At 46.9% G+C, this 17,070-nt stretch overlaps 3 protein-coding genes across 5 annotated transcripts; 1 reads left to right on the forward strand and 2 right to left on the reverse strand.

The window, feature by feature from the left end:
- Window positions 1–10,938: 10,938 nt before the first annotated feature.
- On the reverse strand, window positions 10,939–13,316 carry LOC9662763 (protein POLLENLESS 3-LIKE 1). 2 transcript variants are annotated; one of them, XM_024664406.1, is made up of 6 exons: window positions 13,004–13,316; window positions 12,699–12,911; window positions 12,460–12,615; window positions 12,312–12,373; window positions 11,600–12,261; window positions 10,939–11,518 (listed from the first exon to the last, which is right to left on the reverse strand). In XM_024664406.1, the coding sequence occupies exons 1-6, from the start codon at window positions 13,184–13,186 to the stop codon at window positions 11,181–11,183; spliced, it is 1,614 nt and encodes a 537-aa protein (XP_024520174.1). In that variant the 5' UTR covers window positions 13,187–13,316; the 3' UTR covers window positions 10,939–11,180. The 2 variants fall into 2 exon arrangements, with proteins under 2 accessions (XP_024520174.1, XP_002990700.1); XM_002990654.2 differs by having other exon boundaries at window positions 10,939–11,521.
- A 156-nt stretch (window positions 13,317–13,472) lies between these two features.
- Window positions 13,473–14,791, reverse strand: LOC9662911 (maf-like protein DDB_G0281937). The gene is made up of 9 exons (XM_024664409.1): window positions 14,640–14,791; window positions 14,514–14,585; window positions 14,392–14,466; window positions 14,269–14,342; window positions 14,135–14,205; window positions 13,971–14,062; window positions 13,867–13,908; window positions 13,706–13,786; window positions 13,473–13,634 (listed from the first exon to the last, which is right to left on the reverse strand). The coding sequence occupies exons 1-9, from the start codon at window positions 14,667–14,669 to the stop codon at window positions 13,539–13,541; spliced, it is 633 nt and encodes a 210-aa protein (XP_024520177.1). The 5' UTR covers window positions 14,670–14,791; the 3' UTR covers window positions 13,473–13,538.
- Window positions 14,664–16,833, forward strand: LOC9662912 (EEF1A lysine methyltransferase 4). 2 transcript variants are annotated; one of them, XM_024664408.1, is made up of 8 exons: window positions 14,664–14,747; window positions 14,789–14,888; window positions 14,948–15,083; window positions 15,136–15,218; window positions 15,278–15,412; window positions 15,471–15,575; window positions 15,631–15,789; window positions 15,840–16,833. In XM_024664408.1, the coding sequence occupies exons 1-7, from the start codon at window positions 14,707–14,709 to the stop codon at window positions 15,763–15,765; spliced, it is 735 nt and encodes a 244-aa protein (XP_024520176.1). In that variant the 5' UTR covers window positions 14,664–14,706; the 3' UTR covers window positions 15,766–15,789; window positions 15,840–16,833. The 2 variants fall into 2 exon arrangements, with proteins under 2 accessions (XP_024520176.1, XP_024520175.1); XM_024664407.1 differs by having other exon boundaries at window positions 15,631–16,833.
- The last annotated feature ends 237 nt before the right edge of the window (window positions 16,834–17,070 follow it).

Consider the following 17,070-nt stretch of genomic DNA (forward strand, 5'->3'; position numbering starts at 1 on the left):
ATCCTTGGTGTCCTTCGTACCAAGGTGTTCAAGTTAGATATGCTGAGCCACACTAAGCAATATAACTGTGCATCACGACTTCGGAGTTTGCATCTTTCCCGTGATCCCAACTATAGTTGTTTACTACAATTACATTAACCCATTTATTGCGTCAAACACTCATCTGGATCACATCCTCAACTCTCTGAGGAAACCCTCATACTATTCCCAAGATCCCAAAGTCGTTCCCTTACTGACCCTTTTCCATCCACCACATCGTGCACAAGTTCATGCAAGAACTCAAGTGGAGAGCTATGTGCTCTCGACATGCTACTCCTCAAGGATAGGTCCATGCCTAGGACTTTCCAATTCAAATACAAGTGGTGATATACTTGGCCACCAATAAGAGTTAGACTAAGGAACAGCTCTGATACTGTAGCGCACCTTATCTCTTTCCCCTTAAGCCAACTGGAAAAGGGGCAATTGCTTGATGAGAGAGCCCTTAGTGGCTATTTTATCCCCATTTATCCCCCAAGGTTCCAAGGATCCACGGTGATAGTATATCCAAATCTCATCCCATGATCACATGCGCTACACTCACCCCCCCTTCAGAGATGTCAATGTCCTCATTGACTATTGACTAGCAACCCCTACTGAGCCAAGGGGAACCAACACCTCCATTTCCGCACTCAATCTACCAATCCTTCCATTGTGTAGACCAGCTATTCCATGTGAGGCAATTAGTCATCAAAGCAACCAACAATCACTTGTCTTGCCTTTCACAAGACCCAAACACTAACTCATGTCATTGAGTCATATACTTGTCCAACATGAACGTGATACCTTCGGTATAAGATAAAAGTTCATTGACAAGCACAAACTAAATAACCACTCGAATCCAACGCAACTGCAATAAGCTCACTAATGCATTTAGCCACTAGCTCTGAGCATGCCTTGAAGAGGCTAGCTATGCATGACCAACACTTAGCCGAAACTAAAGCGAAGACCATGAGATGGACTTATATCGGTACACAACCTCCTCATAGACAAAGCTACAGTATGGGTACCAACATCTCAAACTCAAACAACTAAGTTGGACATCACTATCCTCAGCCAAGGCGCAAAGCCACCAAGACCAAATCAAGATCAGTGAGAGCTAACTACTCTCATAGAGTCTTACGAAATGCAAGGTGCAACCTGCCACCAAGCATAATGCTACAAAAGAAAGGCACAAGGGTCACCTTTCTAGAAAAGTGCAACGGCCACTTTTCTACACTAACTCCAGACTCTATCCAACTCAATTGCTTTAGCCCCAAAAGTTAGCATCCCTTTTGGGCTACATCATACAAACTACCTACTAAGATCTAAGCCAACCGAAGTCAACTCCAACCCCTTTACTAGTTTGTATTGGCTTATGAAAACGGAATGGTTTTCGAGCAAAGTGACAACAGATCAGCCATTGGAAAAGTCTAAGAAAATTTGTGGAAAATTTTCCATTCTAGAGAAAGAATAACTCTCAGTCCAAGAATGCAAACTTTCAAGACTCAACCAACTTCCTCCTACTAATAACTTCACATAGTTCACCTCAACACAAATTCTCATGACCCATAGTATGCTTAAGCCTCGAACATCTCTTTTTGCCCATACTTCTGACATCCAACACCGACATCCGCAAAATGCAAAATGAACATCTAAAGCTTGATCACAAAGACCACATCTTTGGATATCCACATTGCACTAACACTCTTCTTCAACCACCTTCAAGATCCAATGTGAAGCTAAAACACTAACAAGAAAAAAAATGACATGGAAAATCAAGCTCTAAGAAAAATCCTCGTCACTTGAAATAATAATGCCACTTCTACTAACACAAGTGTTAGTAATGTCAATGCCTCAACCTCACACCTTCTCTATCCAACAATCTACTCCAAGTGCTAACGGATCAACCAACAAGCCATAGCAAGTAAATGCTATAACTTGTTCCAACACCTTATGGGCAAACCCTCAAGGAACAAGGAACCAACTTAAGCTTAGCATAATGGTCCACCATTGAGAATCTAGTCAAAGCTACTACAATGCTACTACGTGCAAGTAGATTAGCTTCTCCATCAACCACTTTGGGGTTGATCATCGTTTAACCAAGCAACTTCGTAAACACATTGCTCATTATCACATGGATATGATATGGAAATCACAATGACTTGATCATCCATTGAGCAACACCACGAGTAATGTCTATGTCATTACTTCAAAAGTTTATGTGAGTATCAAGTGCAAACTCGATTCGACAAAATGCAACATAAATGCCACACTCTACCGATAGAGATTTACAACACTCAGCACCACTAACTTTTGTTCACAACATGGACAAACTCATGCCACTCTCTTTTCGACCAAACTCAATACTAATCCAACACCGAGCTACTCAAGGAGCAATAGCAAGGTTCCCCGGAAAAGAATTAAGCATTGTAACCCAAGTCTTTCTAATAGCAAGCTTAGACAAAATGGTTTACCACTTCACCGCTATCCATCCCACAACTCACCATTTGTAAGACCATCATCTCCAAAATGCATCAAGGTAGGGACTCTTGATTGCATGATGTGAACACGAGCAATAAGTTAACACCTCGTTGCAAATCATCTCTCCAAGACGAGAAGATGATTTACGTGTTTGATCCTCCATCCCCGATGACTCTCTTTTCGGTTTCATCTTTGACCAAACCTCAAGCTTGCTTGTGTAAGGCACATTAGCAACTCAAGGTTACACTTTGAGTTGGCAGGATCAATGTTAGCCTATCAGTGGTTCCATGAGTTGTTCCATGTACTGTGGGTAAAAGCAAACCTTCCCTGAGTTTGCTATGAGTGGCAAATAGGCTGGTCCGTAGCTGTTTAGCACGGCACTAGTGGATCCTTCCTAGGCATGATTACAAGTGAATCAATCAAGACTGTAGGGATGAATCTATTGATTCAAGTAATCATTGCCGTGCTCTCTCATAAACTTTTCTTGGATTGGACTGAAGGCAGTGCGGAAGCAAGCTTGAGGTTTGGTCAAAGATGAAACCGAAAAGAGAGTCATCGGGGATGGAGGATCAAACACGTAAAAAAACTTAATCCCTCTTATGAGCCCAAACTCATTCTCAAAGAATATGGTACAAAAGGTAACCAAAACCATACCTTAGGAACAAAGGTGAACCTCTTTGCACCAAACGTGTACCCACTCGGATCATCGTTTTCATCTCTGCGTATGCAACGAGACTAGTTGCCTAATCTCATTGAATAGTACTCGCTGAGAGTCATTCTCTGATACCAAATGTATAGTAGGGATAGTTGCTATCGGGGAACCTTGCTATTGCTCCTTGAGTAGCTCGGTGTTGGATTAGTGTTGAGTTTGGTCGAAAAGAGAGTGGCATGAGTTTGTCCATGTTGTGAACAAAAGTTAGTGGTGCTGAGTGTTGTAAATCTCTATCGGTAGAGTGTGGCATTTATGTTGCATTTTGTCGAATCGAGTTTGCACTTGATACTCACATAAACTTTTGAAGTAATGACATAGACATTACTCGTGGTGTTGCTCAATGGATGATCAAGTCATTGTGATTTCCATATCATATCCATGTGATAATGAGCAATGTGTTTACGAAGTTGCTTGGTTAAACGATGATCAACCCCAAAGTGGTTGATGGAGAAGCTAATCTACTTGCATGTAGTAGCATTGTAGTAGCTTTGACTAGATTCTCAATGGTGGACCATTATGCTAAGCTTAAGTTGGTTCCTTGTTCCTTGAGGGTTTGCCCATAAGGTGTTGGAACAAATTATAGCATTTACTTGCTATGGCTTGTTGGTTGATCCGTTAGCACTTGGAGTAGATTGTTGGATAGAGAAGGTGTGAGGTTGAGGCATTGACATTACTAACACTTGTGTTAGTGGAAGTGGCATTATTATTTCAAGTGACGAGGATTTTCCTTAGAGCTTGATTTTCCATGTCATTTTTTTTCTTGTTAGTGTTTTAGCTTCACATTGGATCTTGAAGGTGGTTGAAGAAGAGTGTTAATGCAATGTGGATATCCAAAGATGTGGTCTTTGTGATCAAGCTTTAGATGTTCATTTTGCATTTTGCGGATGTCGGTGTTAGATGTCAGAAGTATGGGCAAAAAGAGATGTTCGAGGCTTAAGCATACTATGGGTCATGAGAATTTGTGTTGAGGTGAACTATGTGAAGTTGTTAGTAGGAGGAAGTTGGTTGAGTCTTGAAAGTTTGCATTCTTGGACTGAGAGTTATTCTTTCTCTAGAATGGAAAATTTTCCACAAATTTTCTTAGACTTTTCCAATGGCTGATCTGTTGTCACTTTGCTCGAAAACCATTCCGTTTTCATAAGCCAATACAAACTAGTAAAGGGGTTGGAGTTGACTTCGGTTGGCTTAGATCTTAGTAGGTAGTTTGTATGATGCAGCCCAAAAGGGATGCTAACTTTTGGGGCTAAAGCAATTGAGTTGGATAGAGTCTGGAGTTAGTGTAGAAAAGTGGCCGTTGCACTTTTCTAGAAAGGTGACCCTTGTGCCTTTCTTTTGTAGCATTATGCTTGGTGGCAGGTTGCACCTTGCATTTCGTAAGACTCTATGAGAGTAGTTAGCTCTCACTGATCTTGATTTGGTCTTGGTGGCTTTGCGCCTTGGCTGAGGATGGTGATGTCCAACTTAGTTGTTTGAGTTTGAGATGTTGGTACCCATACTGTAGCTTTGTCTATGAGGAGGTTGTGTACCGATATGAGTCCATCTCGTGGTCTTCGCTTTAGTTTCGGCTAAGTGTTGGTCATGCATAGCTAGCCTCTTCAAGGCATGCTCAGAGCTAGTGGCTAAATGCATTAGTGAGCTTATTGCAGTTGCGTTGGATTCGAGTGGTTATTTAGTTTGTGCTTGTCAATGAACTTTTATCTTATACCGAAGGTATCACGTTCATGTTGGACAAGTATATGACTCAATGACATGAGTTAGTGTTTGGGTCTTGTGAAAGGCAAGACAAGTGATTGTTGGTTGCTTTGCAACTAGTGATTGCTTGTAGACTTTGTCAAGGGCTTTTGACATTTGCTTCATTCAATGAAGATTTATCAATGATGGGCTTGCCTTACCAAATGGGGTTGCGGAGGATCGTGTCGTTAAACTTACATGGGTTTTCCATGTTGGCATGTCGACTCTACCTCTGTTGATATCATTTGGTTGCGTTTAGTTCATAGTGTTGGATTTCATTGAGTCTTGGACGTGGTGATTCACTCCTTGAGGAAGTGTTATCTGTAACTGAGTTTTGCTAAAGGATTGGTCTCGGTTAATAACTAAAGTATCTTCGACCTTGGTTAGCTTAGTTGCTAGAGAGCTTTGAGTGGTGATTCACTCGTGCTTTCTTCTAGCTTTGTTCTAGTGTTGATGGCATTGAGGTGATGCTTTGTCATTGATATTATTGATGTTGAGATTCAGGTGAGATGATATATCTATCCTTAGGATTGATATTGAGTTTCATTGCTCTCGATGAAGATAGTGTTGATGATTTGGCTATAGCTTTGTGTTATTAGCATTCGTGCATTTGCTAGTTAGCAACTGTGTCCTTAGGATTGATATTGAGTTTCATTGCTCTCGATGAAGATAGTGTTGATGATTTGGCTATAGCTTTGTGTTATTAGCATTCGTGCATTTGCTAGTTAGCAACTGTGTTGACGTTCAAATGAACTGAGTGGCAAGTTTGAGTTAGTTGTGTTCTAGATGAGATTATTTAGTAGAGGGTTGAGCTTCGACTTTTTCCTTGAAAAGTGATTCAGTCGTGAACTATGCTAACTCTACAAGTGGAAGAGTTAGTGATCAATATTGAAGTGATCAAATCCTTGTTAGATTTGAGTTGGGATATATTGATCCTGTAAGCTCCTGAGTTTGGACTTCCCGGGAGGTCACCCAACCCAGTACTATTCAAACCCAAGGACGCTTAACTCCAACTATCCCAAGACCCTTAACCGATTGGAAAAGGGGGTGCACTCTTGTTCATGGGCCCTTTCCCTCTATATTTGAACCCCAACGGATCGTCTCTCAAGTCGTTCCCTTTGGTTGCTTATAGATCCTTGATGATTCTTCTTGTGCTTGTTATGAAGTGAGTTACGTCTTGCTATAGATGGATTCATGGAGGATCGATTAGATGGTCACTTGTTGAGCATAGCTTCGTTATGCTTAGCTTCTGGGTTGATGCAGACATGCTCTTCATTAGCTTTGCATTATAAAGTTTAGCTTATGGATGTGTTGAGGAGGATATTGTGGGTTGTACCATGATTTCTTCTTTAGCATTGAAGTTAGTTCATGCGAGGCTTGTGATCATTATTAAGCAAGACTTAGCTATAGGCTTCTTCGAGCTTTTGGTTCTTTGAGTTTTATACTCATTGTTCCATTTGTTAGGAGTTGTTGGGGAAGGCATTTTAGCTTGTTTGCTTCGATGTTGAAGTTGGTTTTTGCATCTAGCAATCATTGGTGATGATTGACTATCATCTAAGATAGTTGATTATCCTTGTCAAGGGTTTTGCTTGATTATTGTTGGTATAGAATGATTTGCTGTTCTTCGGAATAGTAGATTCTTTCTTAGAAGATGATTATGCATCTCTTTATTGATGGGATGATTGATGATCTTTCGTGATAGTTAGTTATTCTTTTTGATGGCTTTTGGCTTTTCGCAATACCACATATTCTTTGTGGTTTGCTCTGGATTGGTCTTTTGGATTTGAGACATCAGTAGGATGTTGCTGACACTTGCTTAGGCGACTTGAGTTCCTTGGTGTTGTTGGCTGGGATCTGTTCAGATTGACTAGTACGATAGTTGGCATTAACGAATGTTTGTTGGTCTTACCGCATTCATTCTGTTTTGTTAATTATTGCTCGAGTTAGTTCTGATAGATCAGGACGTTATTTCCTTCAGGTGATACATTTGCGAGCATTTTGCTTGCCAGTCAATGATACTTTGTGTTCTTTGAGTTTTCTTTGGTAAGTTGTTTGGCATTCTATCTGCAATCTTTGATAGTTAAGTTTCATCATTGAGTTTCCTTGATGATATACTTGCTATTGCATTTTGTTGGATGGTGCATTCTATGTTTTCCAATGATAGTGATCTTGGTGGTTCCTATACTATACTAGTTTATCAGATGATAACTTGCTTAGAATACTTTTGTGTTCTACTTTAAGATATAATCACTGATAATTAAGCTTCTAAGATATCATTGTTTCTGACTTTGATATTGTCCATCTATTGATCTTTGAGTTTGGGCCAGTATAGGCAGACTGGCTTCGGCACTTCGTGTGCATGTTGAAATCTCTAGTCATGGGGTAGCTACTGTCGACTGGTCACATAACCCGCCTCTTTGTCAATGTTCCTTATTTCGTTAAAAGGGCGTGACCGTGTAAACAACTCTAACTGCCTGTTTACAGTAGTCTATCTAAACCTTACCGACGAGTTTGGTTTCTTTGCTCATGAGGGTTGGGGTCTCTGGCTTCTCTCTCTATGTTCCTGCGGGCAGGGCATATCACACTTTTGTAAGTTGGGTGACTCCCAGAGCAGCAAGGGTGGCTAACTCCGTTGGTCATTTCCTTGTCGGCGACGGCCAGAAGGTGTCTGAGCTGGTAGCGCATCCGCATTAGACAAAGAGGTTACCCCTAACTCATTTAAGTTGGTGCATTTCTCACATAGTGTGAGTACCGTGAACTTTTTCTGGAGTTGTTTCCTTGGCGGTATTCTAGACTCGAGTATGCATCGACGAGGACGTCGATCTTCCCTAGGGGGGGAGAGTGTCGCGCATGTGACTTCGGGTATCGAAAGTTACCTGTCGACTAGTCCTTACGGACACTCTTACCTTACTGCCACGATGGCAGAAGGTCGGTATTGCTGGACCCTTTATTAGCCCCTCTTGTGCTAGTGGAGTTAACTGGGCATTTCGAGTGTACTTAGACCGGACGAGCATAAGGACGGAATTCCTACGTGTTATTAGCTAAGCATACTTAGCCCGGTAAGGAGTTCCCATCTCGTTTTGTCTTGCACTTGCTAGTGACAAGAACCCTCGCGTATTGAGATTAGTCCCTCAATATCGCTACATGATAGCTTACCGTGCCTGCCAAACACCCTCGCTATCATGCCCTTTGTGTTAATCTCATTTCGGTCCCAAATGCTATTTATGGAAAGTGTCCAGATTTACTCATTTGGCATATCTACAGAATGTAGAGATCGGCCTGAACATAATGGTGTTCGTCCTGTGTCCAAATTCGCAATCTAGCGCCATTCCATATTTAGTAAGTTTCGAGCTTGTCCCAGAGACTAACTCCTGATACTAAGGGAGGCTTGGGGTGAAAGCCCAAAGCGTGTGTTCCTCAAGGGGGGGGGGGGGGGGGCTGTGGGGGGTTCCAAATGTATAGTAGGGATAGTGGGTAGGTCGGGCATGGCCAACCAACCTGAGGCATAGTCTAGCTCCCGCTTGCGTGCTTGTCCTTGTTCTGCGTCCGGCTTGGGTCTAAGCCCAAGTTCCATTCCATGCTAATTGGTGGAGTACCCATGTCCTCGCGTTAGGCCACCGGTATGCCGAAATAGCGCCAAACTCCGTTTGGCTCCATTTTGCGTGCTAGTCCTGGCATTGGGATGCTGATTACTCTAGGACTGTTCCAAGTCGCTCCGGGCTCCTGTCCCTTCGCTCCTTGGGCTTTATGCTCGGGAGTTGCTCCGTGGTTCGGTTCCGTCACTCCTTGGCTCCATGCTTGGGAGTTTGGCACCGTTCCTTTGTTCAGTGGCCCAAGGCCCTGAACCTCGGGTTCCTATGGACACGTGGCATGGACACGTGACATATTAAGGTAAATCACCATAGGATAAAGGGTCAAAACCACGTGCGCATCCTTCCATTGTGTAGACCAGCTATTCCATGTGAGGCAATTAGTCATCCACCCGTACCGCAGTCCCACTGTGGATACCTTCGTCCGTGGATACTCCACACAAGAGGAAGGACGTACGCATGGATGCCCAATACGTACGATTTCAAATTTAGGGGTAGGAATATACCTTGCTCAAGGGTATATTATACTTTTAAGTAGCCACTAATCAATGGGAATCGAACCCGTGCCATTGGCTCTGATACCAACTGTAGCGCACCTTATCTCTCTCCCTTTAAGCCAACTGGAAAAGGGGCAATTGCTTGATGAAAGAGCCCTTAGTGGCTATTTTATCCCCATTTATCCCCCAAGGTTCCAAGGATCCACGGTGACAGTATATCCAAATCTCATCCCATGATCACATGCGCTACAGATACCAAGTTGTAAGCGACTAAATTTTCCATTCTACTTCAATTAGTTAACCACACTTCCAACCACTTAGAGGAGTCTCACTCACAACCTCCATAGGTCCTATTTTGGACTTAGGGACTTGCTAGCCCCCAAGAATGGCATCCATGCCACTCAACCATTGCACTTGGTCCAAGTGCTCCACGTGTCCAATCCGATGACTGACATCCCAAGGTACCATTGACATATCTGCCCGTTATGTTAAAGCCATGCCTATTCATCTTGGTCATATTGGTGGTTTGACACCATCTACATTACAGTCCCGTTTCTCAAAGATTAGGCCATCTGTCCATGAGTGATCATTCCAGATCCACTCCTTAGCATCCTTAGGATGCCTATAGACATAGGGAATAACCTTCCTCAACATCCCTTTTCCGGTCTCCACCAAGTCCCTTTCTGCCCATGGCCATGTTTGCCAACACTGCCATTGGATAGAGGCTCACAAGCCCGACCACTAAGTCCCATGGTCCTCTGGGACTTCCTCACCACCCGACTGTATTCTTGGTCACTACACCAGAGGACTATTCCTCTTCCTTTCCACAGTCTGGGCCTTTGGGACAACATTTCGGAACACCGTAGCCTTACGCGAGCCTCGTGGGTACTTTCCCCGCCTTCTGCCTTTGGGTGCTCTAGCCGTGGGCTTAGAGTGAGGTTCCGTTAAGCCACACTAGGTATCCAAGTAGGTAGTGCCACCCACACTTGGACTAGGAGCATCGGCCAATCGATCTCCCGGGGGAACTAGAGCCGGCTCTTGAACACTTCACCAAGCTACCCCACTTGTCGATCCGTGTTCACTCTAGTCTTGAACTTCCCAGTGGGCAACTCATCACCCAACACTAGGTACAACTTTTTTGGGCCAAACTGGCCTTTCCTGGCCAAATTGGCTCCACTGCAATCCTCCCCCTTACTATACTTTTGGAGCTCATCAAACCCCCCAAGGTTTGGGAGATGAACACTTTGGGCTTTCACCCTCTCAAACTCGAACTCGGACTCAGACTCAAACTTGGACTCAGACTCGGACTTGGACTCGGACTCAGACTCGGCCTCAGCCTCGGTCTTGGTCTCGGTCCCGATCTCAGTCTCAGTCCCGGTCTCAGTCTCGGTCCCGGTCTCGGTCTCGACTCCATCTCGGGTCCTTTTCGGACTCCATCTCGGATTCCATCTCGGGTCCATCTCAGACTCTGTCTCGGTCCATCTCGGACTCCATCTCAGACTCCATCTCGGGTCCATCTCGGACTCCATCTCAGGTCCATATCAGACTCCATCTCGGTCCATCTCGGACTCCATCTTAGGTCCATCTCGGACTCCATCTCGGGTCCATCTCGAACTCCATCTTGATTCATTTCGAACTCCATCTCGGTCCATCTCGGACTCCATCTCAGACACTTTCACGTGTCATGTGTTAGTCCTTTTGGGTCCCTTTTTAAAGCTTCGCTTATTGCTCGCTTTGTGCTCATTCCTCAAGCACTTTGTTGGGAGTTCCACTCTTGCTCTCGACTTTTCAAATTAAAACTTTTGGTCTAAACGTGTTACACTCGTTTGGCTTTTGCTTTGGCCACTATCATATGGCACCCTTCAGCCTCCACTTTGGGCTTAAGGATTTTGTGTCTCACATTACAGCATTGGTTAAGAGAGTTTAAAAATTATAAACAATAAAAATTGTTAGATAGTAAAGTATTCCAAAAAATGCAAGCATATTCTAAATATATCTGCCGGACTTTTTTTTGCCTACCTGAAATTTTTTATAACGGCTTTTAAAAAAGGAAACGCTAAAGACAGAGAGACCTGAGCGACTGAGGGTGTCGCATAGCTGGGATGTGCGATGGGAGTGATAAACCCAGCGAGAGCTTCGCTATGGAGCCCATTAACGAGCAAGAGGGCTGGTGGTGGCGGTGATGTCCTGGAACACGCGAAGTCGCCGGCTCTGCTCCTGGAGCTGCTGCAATTGCTGCTGGAATGAAGAAGAGGTGGAAGAACTCGAGGGCGGTGGCCTCGGATCGTTGAGCCCCAGCCCCTTGGGACTCTGGATGAATCCTAGCTCGCCACCCAGGCACGACGCGGACGGCAGCAGCACCTGGAAAGGCTGGTGTTGACGACGATCATCGCTGGCTCCTCCGCTAAACAGCTGCTGCTTCACGGGAGACGAAGCAGCCGACTTGGAGATTCCCGGAGGTGGTCGTAGAGAAGCATTGCCAGGAGGAGCTGCTGCAACCAAAACTAGAGACTCATGGGTCCATCGATCAAAAGAAACTACAGGAGAAAGAAGCAGGAACTTTTCTTTACCTCCCAGATTGTCGAAGGACTCCAGCGAGAGGGATCTCCGAGCGGTGGCAGAGGGGCGTGGCGGCTTGCTGGGCGAAAACTTGAGGCTGTTGCTGCTCGTGTTGGTGGCCATGGCGCCAGAGTTAGAGTTCGAGTTTGCATTGACGCACAGCAGCTCCAGCTTCTTCTTGAGCGCCTCCGCCGCAAGAAAATGGTGATCCTCCTGCTGCTGGGCGATGATGTTTACGTTGGCGTTCTCATCCGCATCGTCAACAAGATTATACTCTTCCTCCTCCTCCTCGTCGTAGTCCCAGGAATCGTACGTGGGCATCTGCTGGCTTCGCGGCTGGGTTTGCTGCTGCTGCTGCTGGAGGCGATGTTGGTGGATTTCAATCTCTTGCTTGAGCTTGGATTGAGCTTGGGGAGCGTGGGCAACAAGACGTAAAATGCCGGTGCTTGGCAAGTGCTGCGGCTGATGTTGCTGTCCTTGCTCCATCTCCGCCAGCATCTCCTGTGCGCGCTCGTAAGACTTAAGGTGCGAGTCGGCACCCCAACGAGCATCTGAGGATGCGGGCATCACGCTCTTGAGTAGCACTTTGGCCTCGTCCACGCGACCTTGCTTCATCAAGCAAATGCCCAGGTTACACATCTTGTTGTTGTCCGGTTCCATGGACAGAGCTTTCCTGCCAATGATCCACAGCTTATGATCAATCGATTCAATGGGATTGCCTACCTGTAGACTGCCTCCGCTGCGATGAAATCGGATTGCTGCATGTACGCCCAGCCCAGATTCCCCTGCAAAGGACAAGATCGATCGATCGATCGATGAGAAAGAGCAAGAGCAAGAGCAAGAGCAAGAGCAAGAAGTTTCTTTCGCTGACCAGCAAGCGTGTGGCCTCCTGCTCGATGGAAACTTGGAACTTCTTGCCTTGCGAGCGCGCGGTCTTGGTCCGCTTGCCATTGAAGGCGAGGCCCGCGTAGATCAGCTGGAGCTTGTGCTTGAGGAGAGCGATCTGATCGTCCAGCCGGCCACACCTCTGGGAGAGAGAGAATCGCCCAAGTCAGCGATTTCATCGATCCATGTCCGAGAGACTGGATTTGGGGGAAAAAGGGGGCTTACCTTGTAGAGATCGAGGAGGACATTGTCCAGCGACTCCTGGGCTTGATCCGAGCAGCGCCCGCGCAGCGATTTGATGGCCTCGATCGCCTCCTCGGGCCGGTTCTGCTGCTTCATCACGATCGCCATGTCCTTGAGCGCGCTGTCCACGCGGTCGCCCGCATTGATCGCCGCCCAGAAGAGCGCGATGGCCTTGTCCGGCTCCTTGTCCACCAGCTGCCAAAAGGGGGTTCTCTCAGAGATGCGATGCGAGACAGTGCGCGACCGATCGATCGATCGATCGGATGGAATTGGTCCCTTTCTTTTACCTGGACGTGCTTGGCGCGGACGTAGGGCGAGTCCCCCAGCGGCACCTTGTGGATGACGTGAAAGGAATCGGCGCGCGAGGGAGGGCGCTTGCCGGCGGCGACGAGCGGCTTGACCGGTGAGCAGGGCGCCGATTTGCTCATCCTGGGATGCGGGGGAAGATTGCTGGAGCTGCTGTTCCACATTCTCCTTTCCTCCGCGATCGCTGGAGCGCGCTAGCAGCTAGAAAATCGAGAGGAGCGAGAGCGGGAGGAGAGCGCGCGAGAGAAAGAAGAAGAAGGAGAGAGATTTTCTAACAGCCACAATCCGTGCTCTGCTGCCCGTTGGAGCACTTTAGGGCAAGCGCTCTCCCAACGGTCGAATCCTGGTGCGTACGGTATCGCGCGTACGGAGGGAGCGTACGGCGCGGTGGAGCATATTTGGAGAATTAGATCCGCTTGTTCTCCTCGCAAGTTGGATGGCTTCGTTCCAGACAAGAAAGAATTTTTCCAGTTGAATCACTGTGATTTTTGTTTGTTTGTTTTTTTCTTTCATGAGCTACTTATTTGGTTCTTTGTTGCGAGAGAGCGAGTCGCGGATGAGAGTGTGCGTGAGCTCCTTGGGCAATCCCATGACGCTGTCAAGAGTTCCAATCTAGAAAAACCAAAGCAAAGGCACGCTTTTGGTTTGGTGCTTGGATTCTTCAAACCGGAAATTCGTTTTACCATGGACTGGACAAATGGAGAGACGAGGGGATGCTCCACCAGGAGGCCGCCGGCGGCATACAGGACCGACCCTTCCTTGATCTGAAACAACAAACGAGTAAAGTTTTGGAATCCTTGCCAAGCTCTCGGGAAGGCAAAGCAAAAGACAAATAGCTATTTACCAGATCGTCGATTACTTGCTCGGGAATAGGATGGAAGTAAATCTGCGAAGAAGAAACCAAGCTCGAGAAAGACCAAAAAAAAAAAGAAGCTTTGGTTTTCTTGCCTCGGCTTTGTCGATGCTACCATTGCTGACTCCAGTGGTCACATTTGTCACAAGCACGGCACTCACTGTGATGGCTGGGTCTCGCGCGTAGCCTGCCAAAACAAAGCATGGAAGAATCACAAAGTGCAAACGAAGAACCACGTAAGAATGAATCTCAAGCTTACCAGCGATGAAGGTGCGAGCTTCGTCGCCATTCAATGGCTTCTCGCGCACAACACCTCCGTTCACCACGACCGGTATTTTCAAGAACGAGGGAGATTAGACAACGTTGTACGAGCGACAGGAATAAGAACTCACCTGGTCCGCGGTGATGAGAAGAACTTCTTCGTCCGAAGTTTCGAGGCTTGTGATCCGTGGCAAGATAGCTTGAGCCTGCGAAAACCGCTGATGGTTGATGCGCGTGAACTTAAAGACGTCTCACCTTGGCGTGAGCAAGCGCCATGACCAGCTCTTCCGGAGTTTCTCTTCGAATGGCACGCTCATCGATGTCCGCCGACTGGAAAAAGAAGAGTATGAGAAGGAAAAAGAAGAGAGAGAGGCTACCATCACAGTGAAGTTGTAACCCATCTCTCGAAGAACCGCTTGCCGCGTTTGTGAGGAAGAACCCAGTATGATCTACCAAAGGAAAATGGCGGTGGAACGCTTGTATATCGATCGAACACCGCATACCTTGACACTCCCGAGCTCTTCCAAGCCCATTCTTACACAAGTTTAGGGCACCCAGAGGCGCTGAGCCATGGCTGAGGACGTTCGCTCCTACCTCGAGCCTTCATACTGGTAAGCCGTTAGCAACTTTGGTGGATCATCATCCCTTGCAGGGACGAGAGGTTTTCCAGGGAGAGCCACTACGAGTGGTTCAAGGACTACTCCCAGTTCCAGCATTTGATCCACGCTCATTGCAGTGGCAAAAACGCAAAGGTACGTGTTTGGCTAAGCAAGGCGCTGGTTTCCTCACGTAGAGGAGGAGTTCACACTAGATTTTGGAACTTGGATGTGGCAACTCGCGCATGAGCGAAGATATGTACCGAGACGGCTTCACGGACATCACAGCGACTGATCTCTCGCCTGTGGCTGTGGAGAGCAAGCGACGGAGATGCTCCGACTTGAACTATGGTATTCTTCTCGGCATTTCTTCTTTTCAGCTTTGTCATTCTTGTCTCTCCAGGCATCAAAGTTCTTGTAGCTGATATCATGGACATGCCATTCAAGGACGCGAGCTTCGACGTTGTGATCGAGAAGGGAGTGATGGTATGATACAGAGATAGTGTTTGGCTTTTATATCGGATCAAAATCAAAGGAACAAACAGGATGTTCTCTTCGTGGACAGCGGGAGTCCCTGGGATCCAGAGCCCCAAACAAGAGCCCGAGTTGACGCGACGCTCAAAGAGGTACACCGAGTTCTTGGAGCGAATGGTGTTTTCATCTCAATAGCATTTGGCCAGGCAAGAAAGACTTTGATCTTAGAGCTTCTACTCTCTTTTTAACTCTTTGCCTTGACAGCCTCACTTTCGACGCCCCTTTTTCGAGGCCAGTGGCTTCGAGTGGTCCATGGAGTACTCAACCTTTGGAGACTCGTTCCACTATTATTTTTATACGCTAAGAAAGGTTGTCTCTTTCCTCCCCGATCAATCTTTAAAACGCTCTAACATCGTTTCACCAGGGAATGGCCAGAAAGGTTTTGCCTCGAGACTCGATGGAAATCACAAGCATTGACATGGTGCAGGAGCAAATGGATGACGAAGATTATATCATGAGAACCATGATGGTCGATGACGACAAAACCACGTCCAGTTGATCGATCATTCCAAATGTCCTCGAGGTCCGAAACACTCTCGCAGCCTATATCCCCATCGTGTAACTGGCATGCAGTGAAGGCCGTCCAGGCAACATTGTCGCATGGCGGGCCAAATCCTTGGCGAGCACCCACTCGCACCACACACCCCGCCGACCAGCACGCTGCTCTAGTGTGGCAGCACGCCAAAGTCGATGCAGCGCCATCCGGGGTCCAAATCGCCGCAGTGCTTGCAAGCGAGAAGAGCGCTCAAGAACGATGTCTCATAGGGCCAAACCGACGTAGCAGCACGCTTGCAATCCCCACAGCTCGAGCACCACGCTATCATGGGGCACTGTGTCCAAGACTATCAAGCAACCGGAACGTCCGATCCTGGCAGTTCAGACGTTTCTTTCTGGCATTCTCACAAAGGTGGCCTCCGCTTCCAGAAGATAGATATATGCACAGGCGGTCCGTCTGGAGTCCGAGGTAGTGGACAAAACGCCCGTGGTCGTGAAGATGCTGGCTGGAGCTGGATTCGTGGGCGATGCCAGGAACGTTTTTGAGAGCTGCAAGAGTTCGCGTAAGGATCCGGTGTCGTGATCAAGGCGTATGCACAGCATGGAAACATGGCGGAAGTTATCGATATTTTCCGGGGACCGTCACCTTAGTGAGTGCATTCTCATCGCTTGCAGCCGGGCCGGTTTGCTGGAGGAATCCATCTACCAGTTTGGATCTATGAGCTCGGATCACTGGCTCGCTGGGTGTAAGATCCACAGAACGAGCGAGGAAACTCTGAGAAGGATGGAGTCCCGGTCGGGCGGGCTGTGGAGACGAGGAAGAGGGTGCTCTCGTCTAACCGGGGCGGGAAGAGTGTCGTGCTCGTGGGATTGTTCGATCCGAGGCGAGCAAGCAGCAGATTGATCAGGATTCGCTCGTCATTCTCACCAGATGCCCGAAGATGAAGATCCAGCATCCGGTGGAAGACAAGAGTTGCTCCCCCGGAAGAGGTGTGACTATTTTCTCCGCCTGTGATCTCTTGTCCATGTGGATTGGATTGGCCAAAAAGAACACAAAGTTCCTCTTTGGGTTCCTTTAGATTTGGAAGAAGAAATATTTGTCCACTACTGACGTACACTATCATCCGGAACAACAAGCCTGGTGGATTTAGCTCAAGGACGACGAGCTGCTGAACACTAGCACCAAGAGCATCCCAAGAGAAGCTGTGGCGGAAGTGTGCGTCCAGGTACTCACAGCTGAGAAAGTCTAGCACTACTTTCGCTGAAGACCAAGTATCAAAGAGTGATGAAGCTAGAATCGAATGATCTA

The sequence above is a fragment of the Selaginella moellendorffii genome, unplaced genomic scaffold, assembly GCF_000143415.4.
Source record: "Selaginella moellendorffii unplaced genomic scaffold, v1.0 SELMOscaffold_110, whole genome shotgun sequence".
NCBI classification, from domain to species: domain Eukaryota; kingdom Viridiplantae; phylum Streptophyta; class Lycopodiopsida; order Selaginellales; family Selaginellaceae; genus Selaginella; species Selaginella moellendorffii.